Here is a 22666-nt window from a genome sequence, read left to right as displayed (position 1 = left end):
TCAGGTATCCAGAGTATGACATAAAAAAAACTTAATAATGGCAGCTTCTGGCAGAATATCTAAAGTGTAAAAATGGTGGTACAGTTAATGAATGCCCTCAGGTATCCAGAGTATGACATAAAAAAAACTTAATAATGGCAGCTTCTGGCAGAATATCTAAAGTGTAAAAATGGTAGTACAGTTAATGAATGCCCTCAGGTATCCAGAGTATGATATAAAAAACATAATAATGGCAGCTTCTGGCAGAATATCTAAAGTGTAAAAATGGTGGTACAGTTAATGAATGCCCTCAGGTATCCAGAGTATGACATAAAAAAACATGATAATGGCAGCTTCTGGCAGAATATCTAAAGTGTAAAAATGGTGGTACAGTTAATGAATGCCCTCAGGTATCCAGAGTATGACATAATGTAATGTCAATTTGGTACAGGTGCACAAGGTAATGTAATATCAACTTGGTACAGGTGCACAAGGTAATGTAATATCAACTTGGTACAGGTGCACAAGGTAATGTAATATCAACTTGGTACAGGTGCACAAGGTAATGTAATGTCAATTTGATACAGGTGCACAAGGTAATGTAATGCCAACTTGGTACAGGTGCACAAGGTAATGTAATGTCAACTTGGTACAGGTGCACAAGGTAATGTAATGTCAACTTGGTACAGGTGACATCAGTAAGGACAGAGATACAATGATTGCTGTCAAACAGATTTGATTTACACTTACATATTTTTTCTATCATTTTCAAACCTACAGGCATTCATGGAGAAGGATCAACATTTTCAATGCTGTTTTGTTTGTTATTCTGGGATATTATTTATGAGTTAGAGGTTGACGATGTTTTCCGTACACCATATCAAAGCTACCCGTTGGACTTAAATTCAGACCATTTTTATATGCATAGGATGATTGAAATTCAAGAAAGACTTCAAGAAATAAAAAATTGTACAATAGAGGTAAGGAATTTCAATTGTTAACAACTGTTTAAAAAATCACAAAGTTTGAAGTTTTCCTTAAGCAAATGAAAATTTTCAGTTTATAATTTAAACAAGTAACCTAATTTGTAATGAAATGTGACTTGCTCTGTTTTCATCCAGTTTTGATTTTTTTGGGGGGTGGGGGTGGTGGTGAAAAACTTTAGTCTAAAACTACAATTTTATCTCATAATTAAAATAATCATAAGCGTTTTGCTCTAAGATCAAGCTTAGATACTTGCTCTAAGATCAAGCTTACATACATCTAACCTTATATACCTTACCATTGTAACCAATAAAAGTTGCCTGACCTGTATTATTCAATATATTTTTATGTTTAAGCATTGTGTCTCATCATTAGAAAAAAACTTTCAAACCATAGATTGGTGTCAAGAAAATCATACTGTAGTTCAGTGTTCAAGAAAATTAAGTGCTTGTATAAAACAGAACAATTTAAGAAAAAATTATGATTGATTATTAAAAGTAAAGTGATTTTTTGTTTATAACAGATTAATGCTTAAATAGTTGAAACTTAGTAGACATTTCTTGGGAAAAAAAAACCTAAAAAGTTTTGAAGTTTGATTTATTAATTTTTTCATTGTTTCTTAAAAAAAATTATGCAATTAAGTTGTATTTCGAAAGCTGAAAAAAATACATTTTATAGACTGTAATGCATGTATTTATCTGTGTTTTGAGAATCACATGAGGGAAAAGATCTAGAAGTATGAAGAATTTGGAGTAATCTTTAAAAGGTCATCAGTTTTTTTTTATAGGACAGTTTCTTCCAAATCTTTCTGTTCTTTAGATGTGTTCAGTCTTTATTATAGTGACATGATAGCTATTGTTTTAGGAGCTACAAAGTAGAATTGATCAAAGTTGGCAAGCTCATCACGGAAAAGTGTGTTTAGTCAACTGGGATAGATTTGGCAGCTCGGATGATGTGCAGGTTAGTGAAGGCCTCTCAATGCACAATCTTAAAGATGTCTTATAAATTGATGAGATATTATTGTTCTAAAGTGGTTTTACTCTCTTAATACAAAGAGTTTCTTTTTAACCTAACAATCCTCTTCATTTTCAGCACCAATTGAAGCCTTCATCCAGCTCTGTCATTAACTGACTTGATGTCTATAAATACTTGACTTGTCATTGGCTGGAGTTGATTGTAGATGTTCTTTAATATTTTGTTCCAAATATGGAAGACTGTGAATAAGATGCTAACTGTGTTATCTTATGAAATTAATTAACCCTAATTCTACAAGAAAAGGAAGGTAAATTTTGACGATAAAATTAAAGAAAAATAACGTACTTAACAACAATGTATATAATGATATTAGAACATTTGTATCTAATGATTTTTTTGTATGGTCTACCGAAGATTCATAAAAACAGATCTCCAATCAGACCAATAGTATCTAATATTAGTACTAATAACCATAAACCATATTTCTTATCGTGATTAGCAAGATTAGATGCCGATTTGGAACCCATGGCAACTGCATCTATTTGATCATGCACAGTATTGTTAAAAATGAAATGCAATTTCATGGTGGCAAATTTTAACTATTCCTTAAACACTCATTTTGTTAACCATTGGATTGAGTTCTTTTCAAATACAATGTCAGCAATTAACTGAATAACCTCACTTAGAGGAATACCAGTTTATAAAGTTATAATATCAAAACTATCTCAAAAATCCTATTCCTCAAATTTCAACTTTCTCAGCTCCTCAGATATTTCAAAGCTATTTTTTACTGTATTCTTACTTTTCATGAATTTATCGGAAAGAAGATTGTCCTGATAGTGTTTAAACTTATTAAAGATCACAGATATATTGATGATGCTTTTGTTATATTTAAGAGAAAGAAAAATGGTAAATTGTTTTTGGACTATCTATATAAACAAAATTCCATTAGAAACTTTACTGTTGAGTAAGAAAATAATTATTCGAAGTTATCCTTTCTTGATCTAGAAATTAATAACTGAAGACTTTCAAAACTTCATCCTCTACACTCATATTTTTTCTACAACAGGCAGTTGCCATCCATTCCAGTGTACTCATCAAGTTTTAAATTGATTGATTATATTAACATCAGTAATATAGGCCCGGCATGGCCAGGTGGTTAGGGAGCTCGAATCGCAATCTGCGGGTTTGAATCCCTGTCCCACGAAATGTGCCCGCCCTTTCAGCCGTGGGGGCATTATAATGTGACGGTCAATCCCACTATTCATTGGTAAAAGAGTAGCCCAAGAGTTGGCGGTGGGTGATGATGACTAGCTGCATTCCCTCTAGTCTTACACTGCTAAATTAAGGACGGCTAGTGCAGATAGCCCTCATGTAGCTTTGCGCGAAATTACAAAACAAACAATCAGTAATATAATGAGCTGGTGACTTGCTAGTGATACCACTTTAAAATTTGTTTTTATATTCCAAAGCTTTCTTGACAATGAATTCAAAGTTTAATAATAAAAGAACTGTGTATTTTCATAGGGTTTAATAAAGTGTATAGGAAATGAACTGGTTAGTGGAATCTGCCAACGACTTGTACAAGATTATCGTCATTGTAGAAGTGGTGTTCCTGACTTGGTTGTGTGGAACCCAGAATTTTGTACAGTAAAGGTAAAGTACAATTTTAATAGTTTTTGAAAAGTAACTTTATGCCTTAAAACTTTTTCAAAATTTGTTTTATTGCTGTTTATCTTGTCATGTAGTTAACACATTTCGTTTTATTGCTGTTTCTCTTGTCATGTAGTTAACACATTTCGTTTTATTGCTGTTTCTCTTGTCATGTAGTTAACACATTTCGTTTTATTGCTGTTTCTCTTGTCATGTAGTTAACACATTTCGTTTTATTGCTGTTTCTCTTGTCATGTAGTTAACACATTTCGTTTTATTGCTGTTTCTCTTGTCATGTAGTTAACACATTTCGTTTTATTGCTGTTTCTCTTGTCATGTAGTTAACACATTTCATTTTATTGCTGTTTCTCTTGTCACGTAGTTAACACATTTCAATATATTTATTAGTAATTTAAACTATTCTCATGTTTTCTTCAGTTTGAGGTTTCTTTCTTTGTAGTTTGAGGTTTGGATGATTAACAAAAGTGGAGACATTTTGGAAAAAAATGTTGATAGTGAATCCAGTAATAATGCTAACAAAATATTACATTCCTTTTGCTATTTGAAAAGTTTAAGAATAGCATATTGTTTGGCTGTCGTAAGAAGAACTTCAAGAAATTTAATTTGTTTCTTGATTAGATAAAACCAAAATGATTTGATTTAAATTCAATGTGGGAACACTATCTGATATAAGATTTTACATAATATGTCCATTAACCATCTGTTTACGGGCTCCAGCATATTGACTGACCCCATATCTACGAAGCTATACATAATAATGTTTACTATAATACTAAATTTACTAAGTGTATCTTCATGAAATGTAGCAAGCTTTTAATAATTTAATAAACAAGTCTTTTTTTGTACACAAAATATAAGATTTTTTTTAAATGAAGGTTTATCTTAATTTTCAAAGCCTTTACTGTGTCAGTCTGAGTAAAAAAGGTGATTTCCATGCTATGAATACAAGTACTTCTTTTTACCTTACAGCTTTCTTATTTCATTTGCATAATCTTTAGAACCTACTAAAGGAATATGAATTCTAGACATGTGAACATTAAGTTCACCTTGATCACCAACGAGGTTCTGCTCTTGGTGTACAACAAACAAGGAAAGTTTGATGTTGGCTGTTACCAAAAACCCACTTACACCAGTCTGTACACCCACTTCAACAGTTTTGTGCCTCTGTTGGCTGTTACTAAAAACCCACTTACATCGGTCTGTAAACCCACTTCAACAGTTTTGTGCCTCTGTTGGCTATTACCAACAACCCACTTCAACAGTTTTGTGCCTCTGTTGGCTGTTACCAAAAACTCACTTACACCGGTCTGTACACCCACTTCGACAGTTTTGTACCTCTGTTGGCTGTTACCAAAAACCCACTTACACCGGTCTGTACACCACTTCAACAGTTTTGTGCCTCTGTTGGCTGTTACCAAAAACCCACTTACACCGGTCTGTAAACCCACTTCGACAGTTTTGTGCCTCTGTTGGCTGTTACCAAAAACCGACTTACACCTGTCTGTAACCCACTTCGACAGTTTTGTGCCTCTGCATTTCGAAGAAAACTTTGTGAATTGTCTTACATCCCAAGTACAACGAATCAACAGTTCCTGTAAACTTTTACAGCAAGACAAAAATCAGTTTTAAAACTTTTTCCCAAACAACTTCATAGATTCTACAATCAATAAAACCATTCCACAACTACCTCTAGCCAGGTCACTGAACACTAACATCCCAAAGCTATAAGTAATGATCTACCATACACAGGCTCACACTCACAAACCTTGAAGAAATTAAAGGCCATAATTAACAGAGTCTATTCACAAATTCACCTTAAATGTGTGTTTAGACCACTATTGAGAATTCAAAATTTGTTTGAAATTTAAAGATTGAATACAGTTCTCCCAAAAGTTGTGTCATTTATGAATTCTATTGCTCCACGTGTGTGGGGGTGCTCACATCGGATCGACGGTCAGAAGCCTGGGAGATCATTTAAAATAACACACTAATCCTAGATTCAAGGACAGCTCAAGCATTAGGTGAATGTGATATGGTCCCCCAATATGTTCAAGGTAATTGGTAATGCTGAAAATGAGACTATGTTATGGGTGAAGGAAACTGATGATTCTTCAAAAGAAGCCGAGATTAAACAATCAGTAAAGCGATACCAAACTTTTACTCATAATTTTGGTAATTGAGTCAGTATCTGTTATAATAATGTTTTTACTGTTCATGATGTAAGCCCTCCCAGTGGCATGGCAGTATGTCTGCAGACTTACAACGCTAGAAGCTGGGTTTTGATACCTGTGGTGGGCAGAACACGATAGCCCATTGTGTAGTTTTGTACTTAATTCCATACAAACAAATCATAATGAAAAATTATAAACTGTGGGTAAGTTTTTTCATCTGTTTTATTAATGTATTGATTTTCACTGTTGCTGTGGGAGTTGATTAGAAAATAGCTAAAGACTGCATTCATAACCTTTAATGTTTTATTTTAATTAAAAATAATATTGTGAAATTAATCTGGTTCCAGTTTGTGGAAGTGAAGGGGCCCGGAGATCGTTTGTCTCCTAAGCAAGTGATGTGGTTAGATTACTTGTTGTCACTAGGTGCCTCTACTGAAGTTTGTCACGTGGAAGGTAAGTTTTTTAGTATCATTCTTTACACCATTTAAAATCTACAATGACATTAGTTGGATAATATTTCCACAATGAAATACCCTTTCATATTCTTTTAGGTTGAAATTCAGAATAAAGATTATCTATTATAAAGTTATCAACTTCAAGTAGAGCTCTAATTTTATATTTATTTACATAATTACACATATCCATGACTCTTTCACAGGTGTTGGTTGCAGAAAACTTCAGAAGGCTGAAAGCTGAATTGATTGTATTCTTCAAGAAAGAAAGTTATTGTTCTTCAAGTAAACAGAATATATATATAATTCTAGTAATAAAGTATAGTGTGAAATATTGATTGAAATTAAATGCACTTTGCTTAGTGATATGCTTACTTTTATTAAATAATATATTGTACAGCAGTTGAAAGTGTAAATAACATTTATGAGATGTATGGTTGTAGTAAAGTAATGCTGGCTTAACAGCACTGCTTGAATGTTATTTAGCTTTCAGTTCGGGATGAATTATTAAAATTGATACCATATTTGATCTGTGTATGTTTACAATTTTATTAATATTATAAGAGAACAAAGAAGCTACTGTAAAATCTGTGTGAAACAAAAAGAAAAAAGGTGTCTGTTTTACCTAAACAAAGTTCATTTGATCCTGCTTGTGTCTCTTTCGTTAGAAATAGTTATCAGTTTCTTTATGATGCTGTTGGTTAACTAGCTTGGTATTTTTACAATGTATATATAACAAAATGTTAGTTCATTTTGGCAAATTACTTGTAATTCTTTATTCATTCATGAAAGATAAAACTGATTCCACTATGCCTCATTGCTATTATTTGTGTGAGAACCAAGAAAATGTTCAATTAGCAAAATTCAAGCAAATGCTACCAGAATAATAATAAAAAAACACGTTTCATCAGTTTTTCTCAATTTTAAAGAATGTGATATGCTAAAGTAGACTACACTATATGATAAGAGTGCATGCAGGTGGCAGTTTGAATTCAAATTAGTAGCTTTGGTGAAGAGATTACGTGCATATGGCCGAGATGGATATATTTAATCTGTCTCGTGATAAGAGGAATGCAATATTCTGAAGACTGCTGATACATATAAGACAAGGAGAATAACTTTTATATTGATGTTGTGTCAGTGGTGCCTGAAGAAATGAAAGGGTCTCAAAAGAGTAGACAATACAATTTAGTTGCAACGTGGATAAAGAGTCATTCAGTTAATAGAGGTCAGCAGTCAAAGGTTTACTTCAATTATAAAAATCAGTCTAACTGGATGAAGAATATTAAATACAATGGTTAACAATTTACCAGTTTATTCCAGGAAATACAAGTACCTTTCTTCTGAATGTTTCAGGTAATACAAAAATAGTACGGTAAAAAAACTGAGTACAAAGATATTATTCAAGTACAGTTTTTACTTTTTAAATTACTAATTCTTATCCTCAGAAATCATTATATGGTATAATTATGCTCGTAAATCAATAAAAAAATGCATCACAGATATTATAACTGTACAAAAAAACAATTTATGATATGATGAAATTTAAAAGATCAATATTATGCTGATTAGTAATTTATCCTCACTGAAACTTTTTATGAAGTTAAAAGTTCTTAAAATTCATCTTAAGTTAACGAACATTTTAAAACTATAAATAGTATTTAAGATATTAAACACTATATTAACACACAAACTGGTAAGTTACAGCCAGGATGTCACGTGTGGTAACAATACAACGGAAGTCTAACAACAATAATAAACCAGTTTACATATAATGTTACATTAACAACACGGGTAGACGTACAGACAAAAGCAAATGCTAAGTGCTTGACCAATAGTTTTATAAAAATGCTAGTTTTTTTTCAACATTTATTTATCAGATCTCTCTCTTTGACTATTATAAGTACGTAGAAATAACACTTTCATGGCTATGTATAAATTCACAAGATTTTTTTCCACCTGAACTATGTGCATATTTTTGCTTTACAATAGGTCCTAAGGCACTACTTGGTTAAGGAATCAGTGTTACTTTAGTTTCATAGAAGCAGATGTTTAGTATATAATGTAAAGAGCTGTACTATTACTCTTCCTCTGGACCATTAATTTGTCCTTCTTCACAGGGACAGACTACAGACATGTTTTTGTTGCTGGTGTTAGACTCCTACACTTGTATCTATAAATTTTTAAGTGCTATTTGAAAACCTTAGTATCAATAGTTCTAAGTAAACATTCTGTGTTTTTAAATGGATTTCACCACTTTCATTCTAACATACAGTCATAGTTGTTTTGATATTTAGAAAAAAAAAATGTATCCAGTTTTGTGAGCATTAGTAGTCTAATAGTACTTAACAAAATTTTTAGTGTTTCTTTGTTTGCTATTTAAGCTTACATTTACATAGAAAACAATTGCTTTGCTTCTTAAAACATTCCCAAAGGTTCCCATAAAAGAAAATCTCTCTCCTTCTGTGAATATTGGATTAAATAACATTTAGATGATACACTTGAAAGCTGAAGGAGGCCTTGCCATAGAGACCAAAATCCCATTCCACTCACACCATCCGACACAGCTTATACAACACTTCTGTATAAAAGTGAATTACCAAGATGAAAAAAAATATTGATAATATTTTTATGTATTTACTATTTAATAAAAGACTGAACCACAGTAAAAGCAACTATTCCAGAATGAGTGTACTCCTATACGATATAAAATAAAATGTATCACTTGAGGTGTAGAGTACTGTTTTCTTGAATCCAACACATAACCACTTTTTTAGGCTCAGTATTATTCTTTGCATTACTATAAGCTCACATCATTAAACTTAGAACAAAATAGCTTAATTTTGTCAATACGCGTCCTTTCATCAATAGCGTAAAGAAAACAGAATTACAAAAAAACTGATAAATGCAACCTGTTCTTCTTTCTTTAACTTAATTAAAACAGAAAAATATCCACTGACAGGTACAAATACACTCTCCTTACCAGTAATTAAGTTGAACAATGTCCACCAATATGTACAAACAAACTTCCTTTACTTGATTAACATTACACAGAACCACAGCCATTGATAGAGACAAATGCAGCCCCACACTTGTTGAACATTACATAAAGCCACAGCCATCGGTAGAGACGTGTACACAATCCCCATACTCTTTGTAATTAAGTAGAACCACACTCATTGAAACAAACACCTTCCCCTTACTTGTAATTAAGTAGAACCAAAGCCATTGATAGGTACAAACGTAATCACCTTAAAGTTTAGACAGTAAACTTGCATCCTCTTTTAAACATTAAGAATCAAATCAGTGGATATTCACATATGATAATATTTCCCTTTTCACTTAACCTAAAGTAGAACACATAAACCAGTAGAACAAAAAATATTTATACCCTTATTCCTGAACATAAAATTAAATATCAATTAGTATAAGAAATAATTAACCCCTTTTTTGAATATAACATAGAACTGTCAGTTACAACATCCTAAATCTAATGAGAAGCTCATGTGTAAACACAAAATGACTAAACTAAAACTTGGTAAAAATAAAGTGTATAACTGTAATACAAAAATACTTTTTAGGGATGTGGTCTTTGTACCTTATAAAGATTTCTATTTTATGTTGACCTTGATGGAGTTATGACACAGGAAGAGATTTGAAAACTGAACACCCATTTAGTGTCGATATAAACTACACGACAGCACTCCGGTAATTCATGAACAATTTTAAGTTGCAAAAATTTTGTGTAGTTTTACTTTGTGTTTTTTTATTATACATATTAAAAAAATAATATGCACAATTTTTATAAAAATACTAGCTTCCTGCAATAGAAAAAATAATTCATTTGTTGCACAGTAAATTCTTTGAAATACCTATTTGTAACCGACTTGTGTTTTTTTTTATTATTTTAAAAAATAATTTTGTTAGAAAAAGCCTATGTTCTACTCCTTGTTACAAATGTTTAGGCCCTTTACTCTACATTATTATGAAATTTGTATACTTGAAACATGTATAGTTTAAGAAACACAACTGAACATCTCAGACACTTGGTTTCAGATTAATATTTAAATCTGAAAGTAAACTGTAGAGACTAGTGTATGAAACAAAGGTGAACATTCACATTATTTTTTTACCTCTTAAAATAATACACATTTTTTAGTAAAACCATTTTACACACCGACAGGTTGAACTGTGTTTTTTTCATACTTTGAGTATCACATACTAAAAGAAATTAAGTTTGTGTGTATGATTCTCATCTGCACACTAGTATAGTATATTGGCAAAACTTTAAGTGAAGCTACAAAAAAACCACTAACAGTTACCTAAGCTGAACAACCCGCACTGTAAATCAACTACTTTTTAAAGTGTACCATCTTCCATCATTTTATGCATATCTGAGACAATCCTTCCAAGAGTTTCTTGATATGGGCTGTCACGCCGAAACACGTCATCCAGAAAACCTGGTGAACCAAAAAACGAAAATACGTAGTCAACCCTATTAAGAGATTTATCGGTTAGGTGGTTGGAAATCAAGTCTTTAAGCATGGCACAACACTCGTTGAGTGCTTGTAATAGGTAGTTTCTATCGTAAGAGAAATCTACTTCATAGAAACTGATGATAGCCATTGCCGTGGAGTGGAACTTGTGCTTAAACTTCTCTGCTATTTTCAGTTCTTCCTGACTGAACTGGTCATTTCTGTACAGGATTCCCATCTTAATGACGATCTAAAACAGAAGGTAATGATATTTCACTGATCAGTCTGAATCACTAGAAAAATGATACTAATTTAGATATATTGGTATCTTTACGTACATCTGAAAAATATGTAACTCTTGCAACAACCAATGATTTCAGGCAAAGTTGAGAATGAAAAAAACTGAAGTTGATATCTATTATACTTTTATTTTTTGACATGTGAACTTTTTCAGTGATAGCTTTTCTCCAAACCATCCTTAGAATTTCTGGAAATTTAAAACATTTCTTGCATTGTATAAAATATGTAAAGATTACAGTTATAACAGAACAGTTGCAACTTTATAACCTGACAGCAACAAAATAATGTTTCAAAATTAGAAAAAAATATTGTAATGAATAAAATGATTTCACGTCAGCACTGCTGGCAGGTTTTGTACTAATGTTTCACACTGAACAAAGACTTTAAATGTATAAACACCAGTATATAGCTCATTCAGGATGGATTTCATACATAAAGTTAATCACTATTACCAAATCATCTTCACAAGACATTTAATTTTAACTTTGGTTCAAAGTTTTGTCTTCTTTATATGTTTTAAGGTCATTAAAAATTGCCTTGGTTCTTATACATATACAAATAAGTGTGATTTCTTACATTCCCTAAGTGAAAAGGAACAAGTACTTAAAGAGATGAAGTTTTAAGAAAAAACAATGTAAGTATAGATTCATTTGTTTTTTTATATTGATTATTTCCTCAATGACCCAAATCAGAAAAATATGAGGAGTACCCCCCAAATGATTAAATCAAATAGCAGTGTATGCTCCTAAAATGGTCATGTTGGTTGATGGACCACTAGCTAATGATGTTTGTGGAAATATGCATTAAGAAAACAACTAATTTATTAAGATTTTGAGTGCAGCCATCAAAAGTGTTTAACAGTTATCATCCTTAAGACAAATTCTTTGAAATAAGAACACCAAAACAAAAATAGGTTCATACTAACTGAAGATTCTTGTGCTAATCATTCAGAGGTATTTGAAACCTTTAGTGCATACCTAAAGGTGAAATGTATTCAAAGAAATTCAAGAACCAAAGGCTTACACAATTCTCTTTTACAGCCTGAAAATTTACATAAAAAAGAAATACTGAATCACAAATTTTCAGAAACACCATTTTAACTAATTTCCATAATGTATCAGATAAGTTTAAAGGTTTGGTTTGTTTTGAATTTTGCACAAAGCTACACGAGGGATATCTGCGCTAGCCGTTCCTAATTTAGCAGTGTAAGACTAGAGGGAAGGCAGCTAGTCATTACCACCCACCGCCAACTGTTGGGCTACTCTTTTACCAACAAATAGTGGGATTGACTGTAACATTATAATGCCCCACGGTTGAAAGGGCGAGCATGTTTGGTGGGATGGGGATCAGACCCGCGACCCTCAGATTGGGAGTCGAGCACCCTAACCACCTGGCCATAAGTTTAGAAATACAGGGTGTCCCAGAGGTCTGGACCCATACGGAAAATAGATATAATATTCTTAAAGTTAAACAAATACATTTCTAATGTCAGTTGTACATATTTCAGGAAAGAAAATACTCTTATGGCACAGTATACAAGAATTGATGTATGACTGTTAATGGCATGCAGTTTGAATAATAAATAAATAAATAATAAATAAATTGTGTATTTTTCCCTATGGGTCCAGACTTCTGGGACATCCTGTATTATCTCAACTCATCCTAGTTCTCCCACCCCATTAACTCAATATATGTAACCAATCTACAAAAACCAATAGGTAATAGAATAAGTACCTTTATAATATTTTTTATGATTTTCTCAGCTTCCTTTTTGTGCCCACTCTGGTAACGCACAATTCGGTGTAGATTATCAAGCAAGTCTGCAGAAGTGTCATCAATAAAGACCTTGGCAATGTTTCTATTTGCCATTCTACTCAGAAGTTTCTTTTGAGTGCGCATCCCAATATCTTTGGCTTTAAAATGACTGTCTCCCACTATAAAAATATACACATTCCAAAAAATGAATAACTTACACATTGTACATGATAAGGGTTAAAAATAGTTAACACTCACAAATAACAAAAATGTCAGCCATCTAATTGCAGTTCACATACATCCAATGAATAAACATTCGAAATAAGAAGAAGAAAAAAAGAGCTTTACAGCAACATTTAAGCTGGCAAGTGTGTACCAAAACTGCTAATGTTAACCACCAGTTCTGTTTCCATCATGTTTTACCAATGTTTCATGATAAGTTATATATGCAGTCTAACAACATCCAATAAATTCTGTATCCCAAAATAAGAAAATGCTACAATTCATGTTCATTGTTAGCTACATTAGATGGTCTAATAATCATCTACATTATTACATCTGTGGGACGTTGTGACCCTAGACAGAAATACATACAACATTAAGATAGTGACCATAAAATTCGTCACTCAGTAACTCAAAAAAACCTTTTCTATTTATAATTACATCTCAAAGAGCTTTGCAAGTTAGCAGCAGAAACCAGGTATTCTGGCATATCAGTCTCACAGAGAAAGAGAGAGTGTTTGAGAATATATCTATCTATGTTTGGAATTTTGTCTTCCAAAGTTTGTAATTATGAAACCTAAAATTCAAGTCCATACTTTAGTAAACTTGTAATAAGTTTCTTTTGTACTTTTTTCTAACAAATTAATATTTGGAAAATATAATTCTAAAAATGATACGACTGAAATTATAAAAACAATAAATTTTTACTCCTTAAATGGAAATTTAGGAATAACTTCTAGCAACCTACATTTTGTTTTTAACAAACCCAAATGTTTGTGTCAAAGATCAGAACATTTTTACAAATAATTAAACCCAAATCCTTGTTTCTTCCATGCTCATTTGAACCAAATTCTCATAAAAACAACAACAAAGGTAAGTACTGTTTTGTTTGTTTTGAATTTTGTTGTGATAAGCAGCGATATATCACCGGGTGTTGGAACTTAATGACATTATTGCTTTTTAACCTCTGGAATCACTTACTGAGCCTTTTGCAAATTCTTTCTGGTTAAAAAAAAAACCTCTACAACCAAATCTATCTCGTCACTTTTTCATTATCAGGAAATCTGAACAAAATACATAAAATTTTACAATGTGTATAGAAGTAACAATGGATCCAATAAATTTTTTGAACCCCATTGATATGCAAGCCTTTATACATTATGAAAGCTTCTAAAACTTTAGAGACAAAGAGATGACATTATTTGTACTTGGTGAAACTCCATAATTACAGAATTTAGGAAAAAACAAAGACAACTGTATATTTCACAAAAACTTCACTTAATCATGACCATGGTTTTGCCAGTAAAGGAATCATGGTCATGAATAAATGAAGGTTTTGTGAAACATACAACTGTTATTTTCTTTTTTCTTCAATTCTATAGGAATAGTTATCTGGAAATCAGTTTTGTATCCTTTCTTGACTATCATTCATGATATATTCTACACTGTGATCTCTCTTGACTTTTACAGTGGTCCAAAAAACAGCACCATAATATTTAACCGTCTTTCTTTCAGGTTAATATACGAGCAGTGCATAAACATAGCACAAACACTGACAAGGAACCAATGAGTTTCGGTGCTTTAATTCAAATGCTATCCAAACAGAATATTTAAATGTGGGAACTAACTCTCAGACCTTACATCATTACATAGTTTACCTAATTATATTTACTTTCCAAAGTCACAAATCCTGCACGGTTGCAAAAAGCTCCACTTTTTTTTTGTGCTTTCGACTTATATCTGCTATTTGTGATCCCTAAACACAACTAGTTATAGTTAAAGATATCAATTTGGATATCTCTTAGAGAAAAAACAAACTTTTTAGTAAGCTTGTTAAATGGAAGGAATAATTGATATCTTACAGTGAATGTAAACTGCATTATTTATTTCACCAATAGCATAACTTAATACTTGACTGGGAAAAGGAACTACATCAAAAAAACCTCAAATTAAAAATAAGTATGAGATTATTCTGAAGAAAACAAAACACTTACTCTTTGAGTTATGTTCAAAGGTTACTTATTCTTGAGTTGTGATCAAATTAGCACATGAATACAAACTGAAGTAAGAAAGTTTCTCAACCATCAACCGACAAGATACTGAAATCAAATAAAGTTTAAGTGAGCAATTTTCAAAAACAAAAACTTCATATATATTTCAAAGCCATATATACTGACAATTTTTTTTAAAGCATACAAAGACAGTGAGAGCTTAAGTGTCTAAATCACATTATTTAGAAAGTTACACTACTCTGTAATTTTAAACAAAGCATGCGAAATATCGATCAGCTCAAAAACTTTTTTTTTGTACTACTGGTTTGAAAGTGTGATTATGGTAACATATAAAGCTTGAGATATAATAAACTAAGAGTTTATTATATCAGAGATCCTGCAATTATGTTAAAATAGCCAAAACATGAAATGTATGTTTAAAAAATTACTAGTTATTTTTGTACAATTTTTTTTATACATATTATACGTCTATCAAGAGTAATTAATTTCTCTTACCCAAATCAAGCACACATGTATGTTTGAAGACTTGAATTTCTTATTTCTTCCACTTCCTCTAGTGTTGCTGAATGAATTTCCTGTTCTGTTACATATGCCAGCTTCCTTTGGTATTATGTTAGAACTGATGTCCTTTAGAAATCATCACTTATCAGTTGTATATACATGTAAGCAAAATCTGTACGCATTAAAGACTAAAATCTAAACATATTTTAATAATATGATTTGTGAAAAACGTTTTCTGAGTTTAAATAAATACTGACATAAAAACTAACAAACCTAAATAGTACACACAAATATAATGAAACAGTACATATTTTAAAAGGACCAATGATGAAAAAAAAAAAAATTAACGAAAAAGGACCAAAGTTTTAAACTGATAGAACAATCAACAAAAATACTATAACAGATATTCATGGATATACAACATTTAGCAGGGTAACAATTAACATAACATAAAATTATGTTAACATAAAAAACATAAAACATTAACATAAAATCTGAAATTATGACTGGGGAGGAGTGTGTGTGTGTGTGTGTGTGTGTGAATGAAAATGTTTTTTCAAGCCATCTAAAACAGTATTGTTTTTACTTATGTAATTACCAATAACAATAATACTGTAATACAGCTATACAAGTTAAGTAACAAAAATCCAACTGCGAAGTGGGGGTGAGCTACTTCCTTCTCCAATCACTCAACTGCTCACTGATAGTGTGATAGTGAAACAGGTTTATAGTTAAAAAGAAACTCATCAGTGGTTCAAACCTTATTTATGAATATTTAAGTGTTTTTGGTTTGTTTTAAATTTTGGACAAAGCTACATGAGGGCTATCTGTGCTAGCTGTCCCTAATTTTGCAGTGAAAGACCAAAGTGAAGGCAGCTAGACATCACTGCCAAATCTTGGGCTACTTTTTTTACCAACAAATAGTGGGACTGGTCATCACATTATATCACCCCCATGGCTGAAAGGGAGAGCATGTTTGGTGGGACAGGGATTTCGAACCTGCAGATTGTGAATAGAGTGCCTTAACCACCTGGGCGTATTTAAGTGAGTCTCAATAAATAGTAACTAGTGTTTTCAGCACAGCATAGCGAGACTTCTTCCTTATACCTTACTGCCAAAAACATTTACTATGTTCTCAGTGTTCACATGAAAATGCAATCTCCGAGTGTCTTGCAAGAGTCGTACAATTCTTGTGAAGCTTCTCCAATTGCTCGACAAACGATTCTCAAGATACAGAAGTGACCTCTAGCTGCAACCAAACTAAAACTTCTGATGATACAGGTGTTCAGTTTAAAAATTGGAAGTTTTACATATGTTAGTTTAACCTATCTAAAGCCAACCAACCTGTGCATTTCTGTTCTTTAGAAATCGCATGATAAAAGAACTATATTTTTTATAAAAAAAAATTATAGCATAATAAATTTTGATTATAAACTGGACTGCTTTAGGCATAACTTACTAAATTTTCCTACACACAATGTGAAATATCGTGCAAATGTTTTTCACAAAAGCTAGTGACTAAAGCTGATTTCTGTTTGTGTACTGTACCATCTTTCTACTAATAAAATTAAGACTATTCTAACCGAAGATGTCTGCGATGGCCAAAATTTATATTTGTGTACCCTAGTTCTACCGTTAAGTAAGAAAAGTGATGCATCAACACTCCCAATTCCCTTGATAATCTTCAAAACCTCAGACTCCCTATAACAGGCCTCAACAAATCCTGGGTGCTAGGTGATTATGGCAACTAAAAATGTATCATGGTATTTTCTCCCATTTCATTCGTGCATAGGGCTATGCTAAGTAGAATTCGGATCTAGAACAGTTCTGGACTATTGGCAGTCTGGAACTTTTTTTTTTTATGTTCTTTGAGTCCCAAATCTTTGTTTCTAGGATTTTAATTGCAGATTCAGCACTTCGTGTTTTCTCAGTAATGGACCTCTGCGGGTGCACATCACATTACTAATTTCACACCATTTTGTTTTACTTCTTTCTCTCAATTCAACCAATCAGTGCATGTGTTTAGACTCTGACAGGACCAAAAGCAGTTATAGTTCAGGCAGTACTATCAAGTAGTTGTTGATATCATGTGATCGTTAGCATGCACTCGTTGTTGTAAAAGCAAACAAATATACACTGTTGCCTCGATTATCCAAGTTGGTCCGGGGAAAGCAAAAAATTGTGGATAATCGAGGCACTAGAGTATCTCAGTAATTATCCCACTGTTTAATAATCTGAATAAAATTTTTAAATATATTCAAGTTCCTTGTTTTAAATTATCATCTTTTAATTGTCATTTAAACACATTATCTTGAAAATTATAAAAGTTATCACAATCATAAAGCCAAATGTCAGTCGGTCATGCTCGATTTCTCCAAATTTCGTGGGTTACACGAGTCCAATTCCACTTTTTCTCCTATAATACTTCCTCTTTTGATTGCCCATTCCCTGTTTTAGTTGAAGATGACCACTAACATAGTCATAAATAGTTCCCAAATTTTGGCAATTTTTCCGCTATCAATGTGAAAGTGCATTTGCACCACATCAATGGCCGTGAAAAATATGTCAAAAATTAGTGAAATTCGATGCTTGGGAATTATTATAAAAATGCCTTTGTAAAGCAGACTGAAAATACCAATTATCTGTAGGAAAGAGGACAATGCATAACTGAGTGACACCCCAATGCAATCTGAACATGCATCTGTGGTTAAAGGATGCTCGCGTGCAGCATAGAACAGACGACAACTGAAGTTGAGTGAAACCTTAATGAACCAGAACACTAAGATCCTTTTATTCTATAACACTGTTAAGGTTATTCTCATATGTATATGCCATCTACCAGTTATTCACCCAACTCACCAAGTGATTTAAATCCTTCTATAACGCAGCAGCATCGTCCTACACGCAAAACTTTAATATCAACAGCAAATTTAAGCAATTTACTGCTATTCCTTTATCTATGTCATTGATATAAAAGAAAAATGGCAAGGGTCCCAACTTTGCTTTCTAGATGACTGTACACATAAGATACTATCTATACAATCAAGACAGCTGAGGACAAAACTGTGATTTTTAGATGACTACTCCTGTGGCTCAGTAGCTTCAAGCTTTTCACTCGTAGTCTGATGATTGCAAGTTCGAGGCTGGCCCCCCATCATGCTATTGTGTCCTAGAGCAAGAAACTTTACCCCACTTGTTCCAGTCTACCAGCTGTTAGCTAGGGCCTAACCTGCAATTGACTGGTATCCCATACAGGGAGAATGGATTACCATTCTCATCCATATTTGCCACTTTAAACCATCAGCAATACGTACCTTGCAAGGGCAAGGTTTTTACTTTTAACTACTGTAATATCTGTTTGTGTAACATACATACATACAAACACACACATGTTATCACTTCTTGTTTCAATTGTCCCAAAAGTAATACTGAATTACTCAAGTTATATTTCATTTTCAAGAATAAGAAGGGACCATTTGGCCCATTCAGGCTGCCTCATATTCTACTACCATCTTATTACACACATAAATTATATCCAATCTTGGTCTAAGATATTCTTCCAATGTTGCAGTTTGTTTTTACCATACCTGAAGGAGAACTATTCTACATGTGGATGACTTTGTTACAAGTCATACTGCCTTAACTGGAGTCACGTCCGAGTTCTATGTTCAAACTTGAACCCATCTTAAGATTGACATACAAGAGTTCTACTTCTACCTCTTGAGGAGAAACTTGATGTACTTAGATATAATAAACTCCAACAATATCTTTTAAATTGACCATAAACTAGGATTAAAACAGCAACACAAACATTTTAGAAATCCATATAAGGAATAAGACATAAGTTGCAAGAAGACTGTGAACAAGAGTTGCCAATCAACAGGAAAAAAAAGGGAAATTCCATTCCATTCAACTAACAGAAAATTAAGTGTAACCCCCCCCCCCAAAAAAAACAGGTATTTCAAATACTTATTTTTCATATTCAGCTTCTATCTGAGAGAATATAAATTTGTTTGATTGATTGGCTTGATGATATAATACATTTATTAGTAAATGGTTAACAACCAAACATTTCTGAAAGGCTGTACAACTCGTATGTAATCTTGTAAAGCTCTGCTGTCAATATAACAAACAATTTGTTGTCTGCTTCTGAAGAGCTGGAATGAGGTCATATGAGCTAATGAAAGTAGATTCCTGGGAGCCTATAGCACAAACAGTCAACAGTTTCATGGGGGAAAAAAAAAATTTATATTTTGTCAGTAACATGAGTCCAGTTGCACGTAGTAAGAATCCTGGGAAGTATTTAGATTATTTTTACAGAATGTGACCCCAGATGTCAAACCATGAATGAAGATTTTGAGGAACAGATATTGTTGGCAATAATTAAAAATTAAGTCCACGTAGTTAAATGTCAAATTCAAGTGTAATAACAGGGCGTCACATTTTAGCAGTAAACTTCTATAGAACCAATAATAAGACTGTGGAAGTGTTCCTTCATTTTTTTATTAATTACTATTATGTTCATATTAATGTACCTTTTCCTCTATCATTTAACTGAGCTATCTTTAGAGCTTGTTTAAGATACAACATTAGGATTAATATACAGTAATTATTATTTTCACAGTAAGGCAAAAGGACTAGCACTGGGTGGCGCTCCGAGACTTTTGTTGCTATAGTCGTAGCACGTGGCCGTACATAAGTTAATGTAAATAAGTTGATTAAATATTTTGTCTGTAGTCAATAACTTTCTGTCATTGAAATATAATTGTGATCTTGTAACAAATAAAAAGTATAAAAGAAAATTGAAAATGACATACAAGATGATCAAGAACATTGAGAGTAGATTAGATATTGCTCAGAACTCAGAAATGTTGCCAAGTTATAATAATCAGAGTTTATTTGGTATCATATTTCTGTGATTAATTTTTGAAGTAGGTTTTTCCTTTTCCGGATTTTCTTCTTAACTTCTTGTGTCAAGTTCGATGTTGTGTTAAACTTATATTAAAGTTTTTCTTCATTACCCATTCAAGGTGTCTCTAGCCATTATTATTCTTGTGTCAAGGTTATATTATTGAGTTAGAAGCTCTGTAAAGTGTAGACGTAAAGTTATATCCAGGCCTGTCATTTTTGAATTGTAGGAATATATTGTTTTACTTGTAAAAATTAAAATAAATAGTATTTTCTTTTTTTAGAAATCCTGGTGATAACTTTCAAATTATAGTCCTAATGTTAAATAAAGGATTCATTATGACATTACATAACATACTACTAAAATATTTTTTTTTAAATATTATAGTATATGGTGAAAACGTAAAATGCAGACAACAAGGGATCACTTTATCATAAAAAGCTGAATCCTAATTTCTACAAAATATATGAACTGTTGATACATAACACATTTTGGATTTCAGACATCAACTGTAATAACTACATTATGAGACATAGGGTTATTAGGAACAAAAAAAAATGTAAATATTAATATTATTGGTAGTAATTTCCCATAAACATAGCCCCCTAACCAGATGTTTTACATTTCTTAAAATAAAACAAATTTAAGCCCTCCCTATCCAACTGGCACCACTGACTGTCCCTACAGAAATACTGAATTCAAGTCTAATAGAGGATATAGTTTTATTGTACAGGTCACTTGTTAGGCCTCATTTTGTGTTCAATCTTGGGCTTCTTATCTTAGGAAGTACATTGAATTGTTGGAAATAGTTCAGAGGAGGTCTCTAGGATGATATCTGAGATGTAAAGGTTGTCTTATGAGGCAGGATAAAATCTCTGAAATTGTTTTATCTTGAAAATAAAGACAATTTGAAGTGAATAAGATTGTTAGGAAATTAAATAGTGTCAATACAATATCATTTTTTTTATTACTTTTAATGGTGAGAATGGTAGGATTAGGAGATATAAATATAAATTTTGGCAGGATAGATCTAGTAGAAGAACAGTAAAAGTCGTACTGAACTGAAACACCTTTATTTTTCTAACAGAGTATTTGGTCTTTGGAATGGGTTGCCTTCAGATGTGGTGGATGCAGCAAACTTAAAGAAATTTATGGGAGGGCTTGAAAAGTATTTCAATGATAAGTGTTGGATTTCTTATTTTTAATGTAAGTTTGGTTCACTGGGGGGCCAGCCTAGATTATAGATACTAAGATAGCCCTAGATTGACACAATAGGTCCTTTGTTGTCCTTGAATTTTGTGCTATGTCAAGTTTAATGTCTAAAACGTACAACAATGAACACAGTAAACCAAACACTAACATAAAGCAAATGACTAACAATGTTAGTAACACTAGTGTAGCCTCTACTCAAGTTCAACTAACTTGATTAGTTGGTAACTAGTATTAGTATTACTAACTAGTTAAATCAGTAAATGTTCCTTCAGAACTAATCTTACTTATAGTTATGCTGATTTTGCTAAAAAAAAGAAAAAGCTGTGAATAGTTAATTTGCTTCATATGATTAATATATTGAATAGGGTTCTTAATTTGTTCAAGGTAACTGTGAGCTTTACAACACTTATCAACTTACCGTAACAATAAATCTCCTTTGCTTGTCATGACTGTTTCAACCTACTGCGTCAAGCCTATTCGAAGTCAAAGAAAGCTTACCAAATATGTGTTCAATATACTTTCTTATAAAACCACGAGCCAACTCTGTTTATCTAAGAAACAGGGCTATGCCTAATAATTACGTTCGCTATACACAGTGACGTCATGGTGAGGAGAGTATAACTTTTGCAGGCTAGAAGTTGACGTATCGAACTCGGTAACACCCATTCCCCTATCCTCAGTGTTCAAACAATCGGGTTATTCAGTGCTGGTTACTTTTTTAGGGTAGTTTCAGGGAACAGGACACGTACTAACACGTTGAAACAAAGAGTTGTTGTAATGACTTGCATAATATACTCAGAGCTATTAAAATTCGGGAATAAAGTTTCAAATGGAATCACATTTTAGGTGTTGCTAATTGTCTTAAATATTGTCCATGCAGCCTGGCCCTGTTATAATATATTTTGATAATATTTATATATTCCGAAACTAGTAATATTAATATAAAATATAGTTCTTCCAAAAATAAGAGTCTTCCTTTCTTACTATAATGGTATTAAGATAATATGACATATTGTAGTAATTGTACATATTGTACATTGTGTTA

General features: G+C 32.2%; 2 protein-coding genes across 3 annotated transcripts in view; one reads left to right on the top strand and one right to left on the bottom strand.

The window, feature by feature from the left end:
• LOC106461064 (fanconi-associated nuclease 1-like) overlaps window positions 1–7025 on the top strand; it is a 23378-nt gene extending 16353 nt beyond the window's left edge. Inside the window, exons 11-15 of one of the 2 annotated variants that reach the window (XM_022387901.1) lie at window positions 760–959; window positions 1828–1923; window positions 3466–3594; window positions 6131–6236; window positions 6442–7025. In XM_022387901.1, coding sequence (XP_022243609.1) covers window positions 760–959; window positions 1828–1923; window positions 3466–3594; window positions 6131–6236; window positions 6442–6479 — 569 coding nt within the window. In that variant the 3' untranslated portion in view covers window positions 6480–7025. Of the gene's footprint in view, window positions 1–759; window positions 960–1827; window positions 1924–2055; window positions 2246–3465; window positions 3595–6130; window positions 6237–6441 lie in introns of those variants that run through there. The other variant, XR_002610908.1, reaches the window with a different exon arrangement.
• A 495-nt stretch (window positions 7026–7520) lies between these two features.
• LOC106461069 (tumor necrosis factor alpha-induced protein 8-like protein) lies at window positions 7521–22120 on the bottom strand. The gene is made up of 5 exons (XM_013920857.2): window positions 22040–22120; window positions 15495–15626; window positions 14982–15086; window positions 12745–12944; window positions 7521–10960 (listed from the first exon to the last, which is right to left on the bottom strand). Coding segments are annotated over exons 3-5 (567 nt in total). The 5' UTR covers window positions 14983–15086; window positions 15495–15626; window positions 22040–22120; the 3' UTR covers window positions 7521–10594.
• Window positions 22121–22666: the final 546 nt, after the last annotated feature.

This window comes from Limulus polyphemus, unplaced genomic scaffold, assembly GCF_000517525.1.
Source record: "Limulus polyphemus unplaced genomic scaffold, Limulus_polyphemus-2.1.2 Scaffold891, whole genome shotgun sequence".
NCBI classification, from domain to species: Eukaryota; Metazoa; Arthropoda; class Merostomata; order Xiphosura; family Limulidae; genus Limulus; species Limulus polyphemus.
This window is presented reverse-complemented; position numbering and strand designations above follow the sequence as displayed.

What these genes read in the sequence shown, in the direction of transcription:
- LOC106461069 (XM_013920857.2), bottom strand. An exon ending in TCATAAAAAATATTATAAAG is followed by an intron (nt 10,961 to 12,744) that starts GTACTTATTCTA and finishes CTTCTGTTTTAG; the next exon opens with ATCGTCATTAAGATGGGAAT.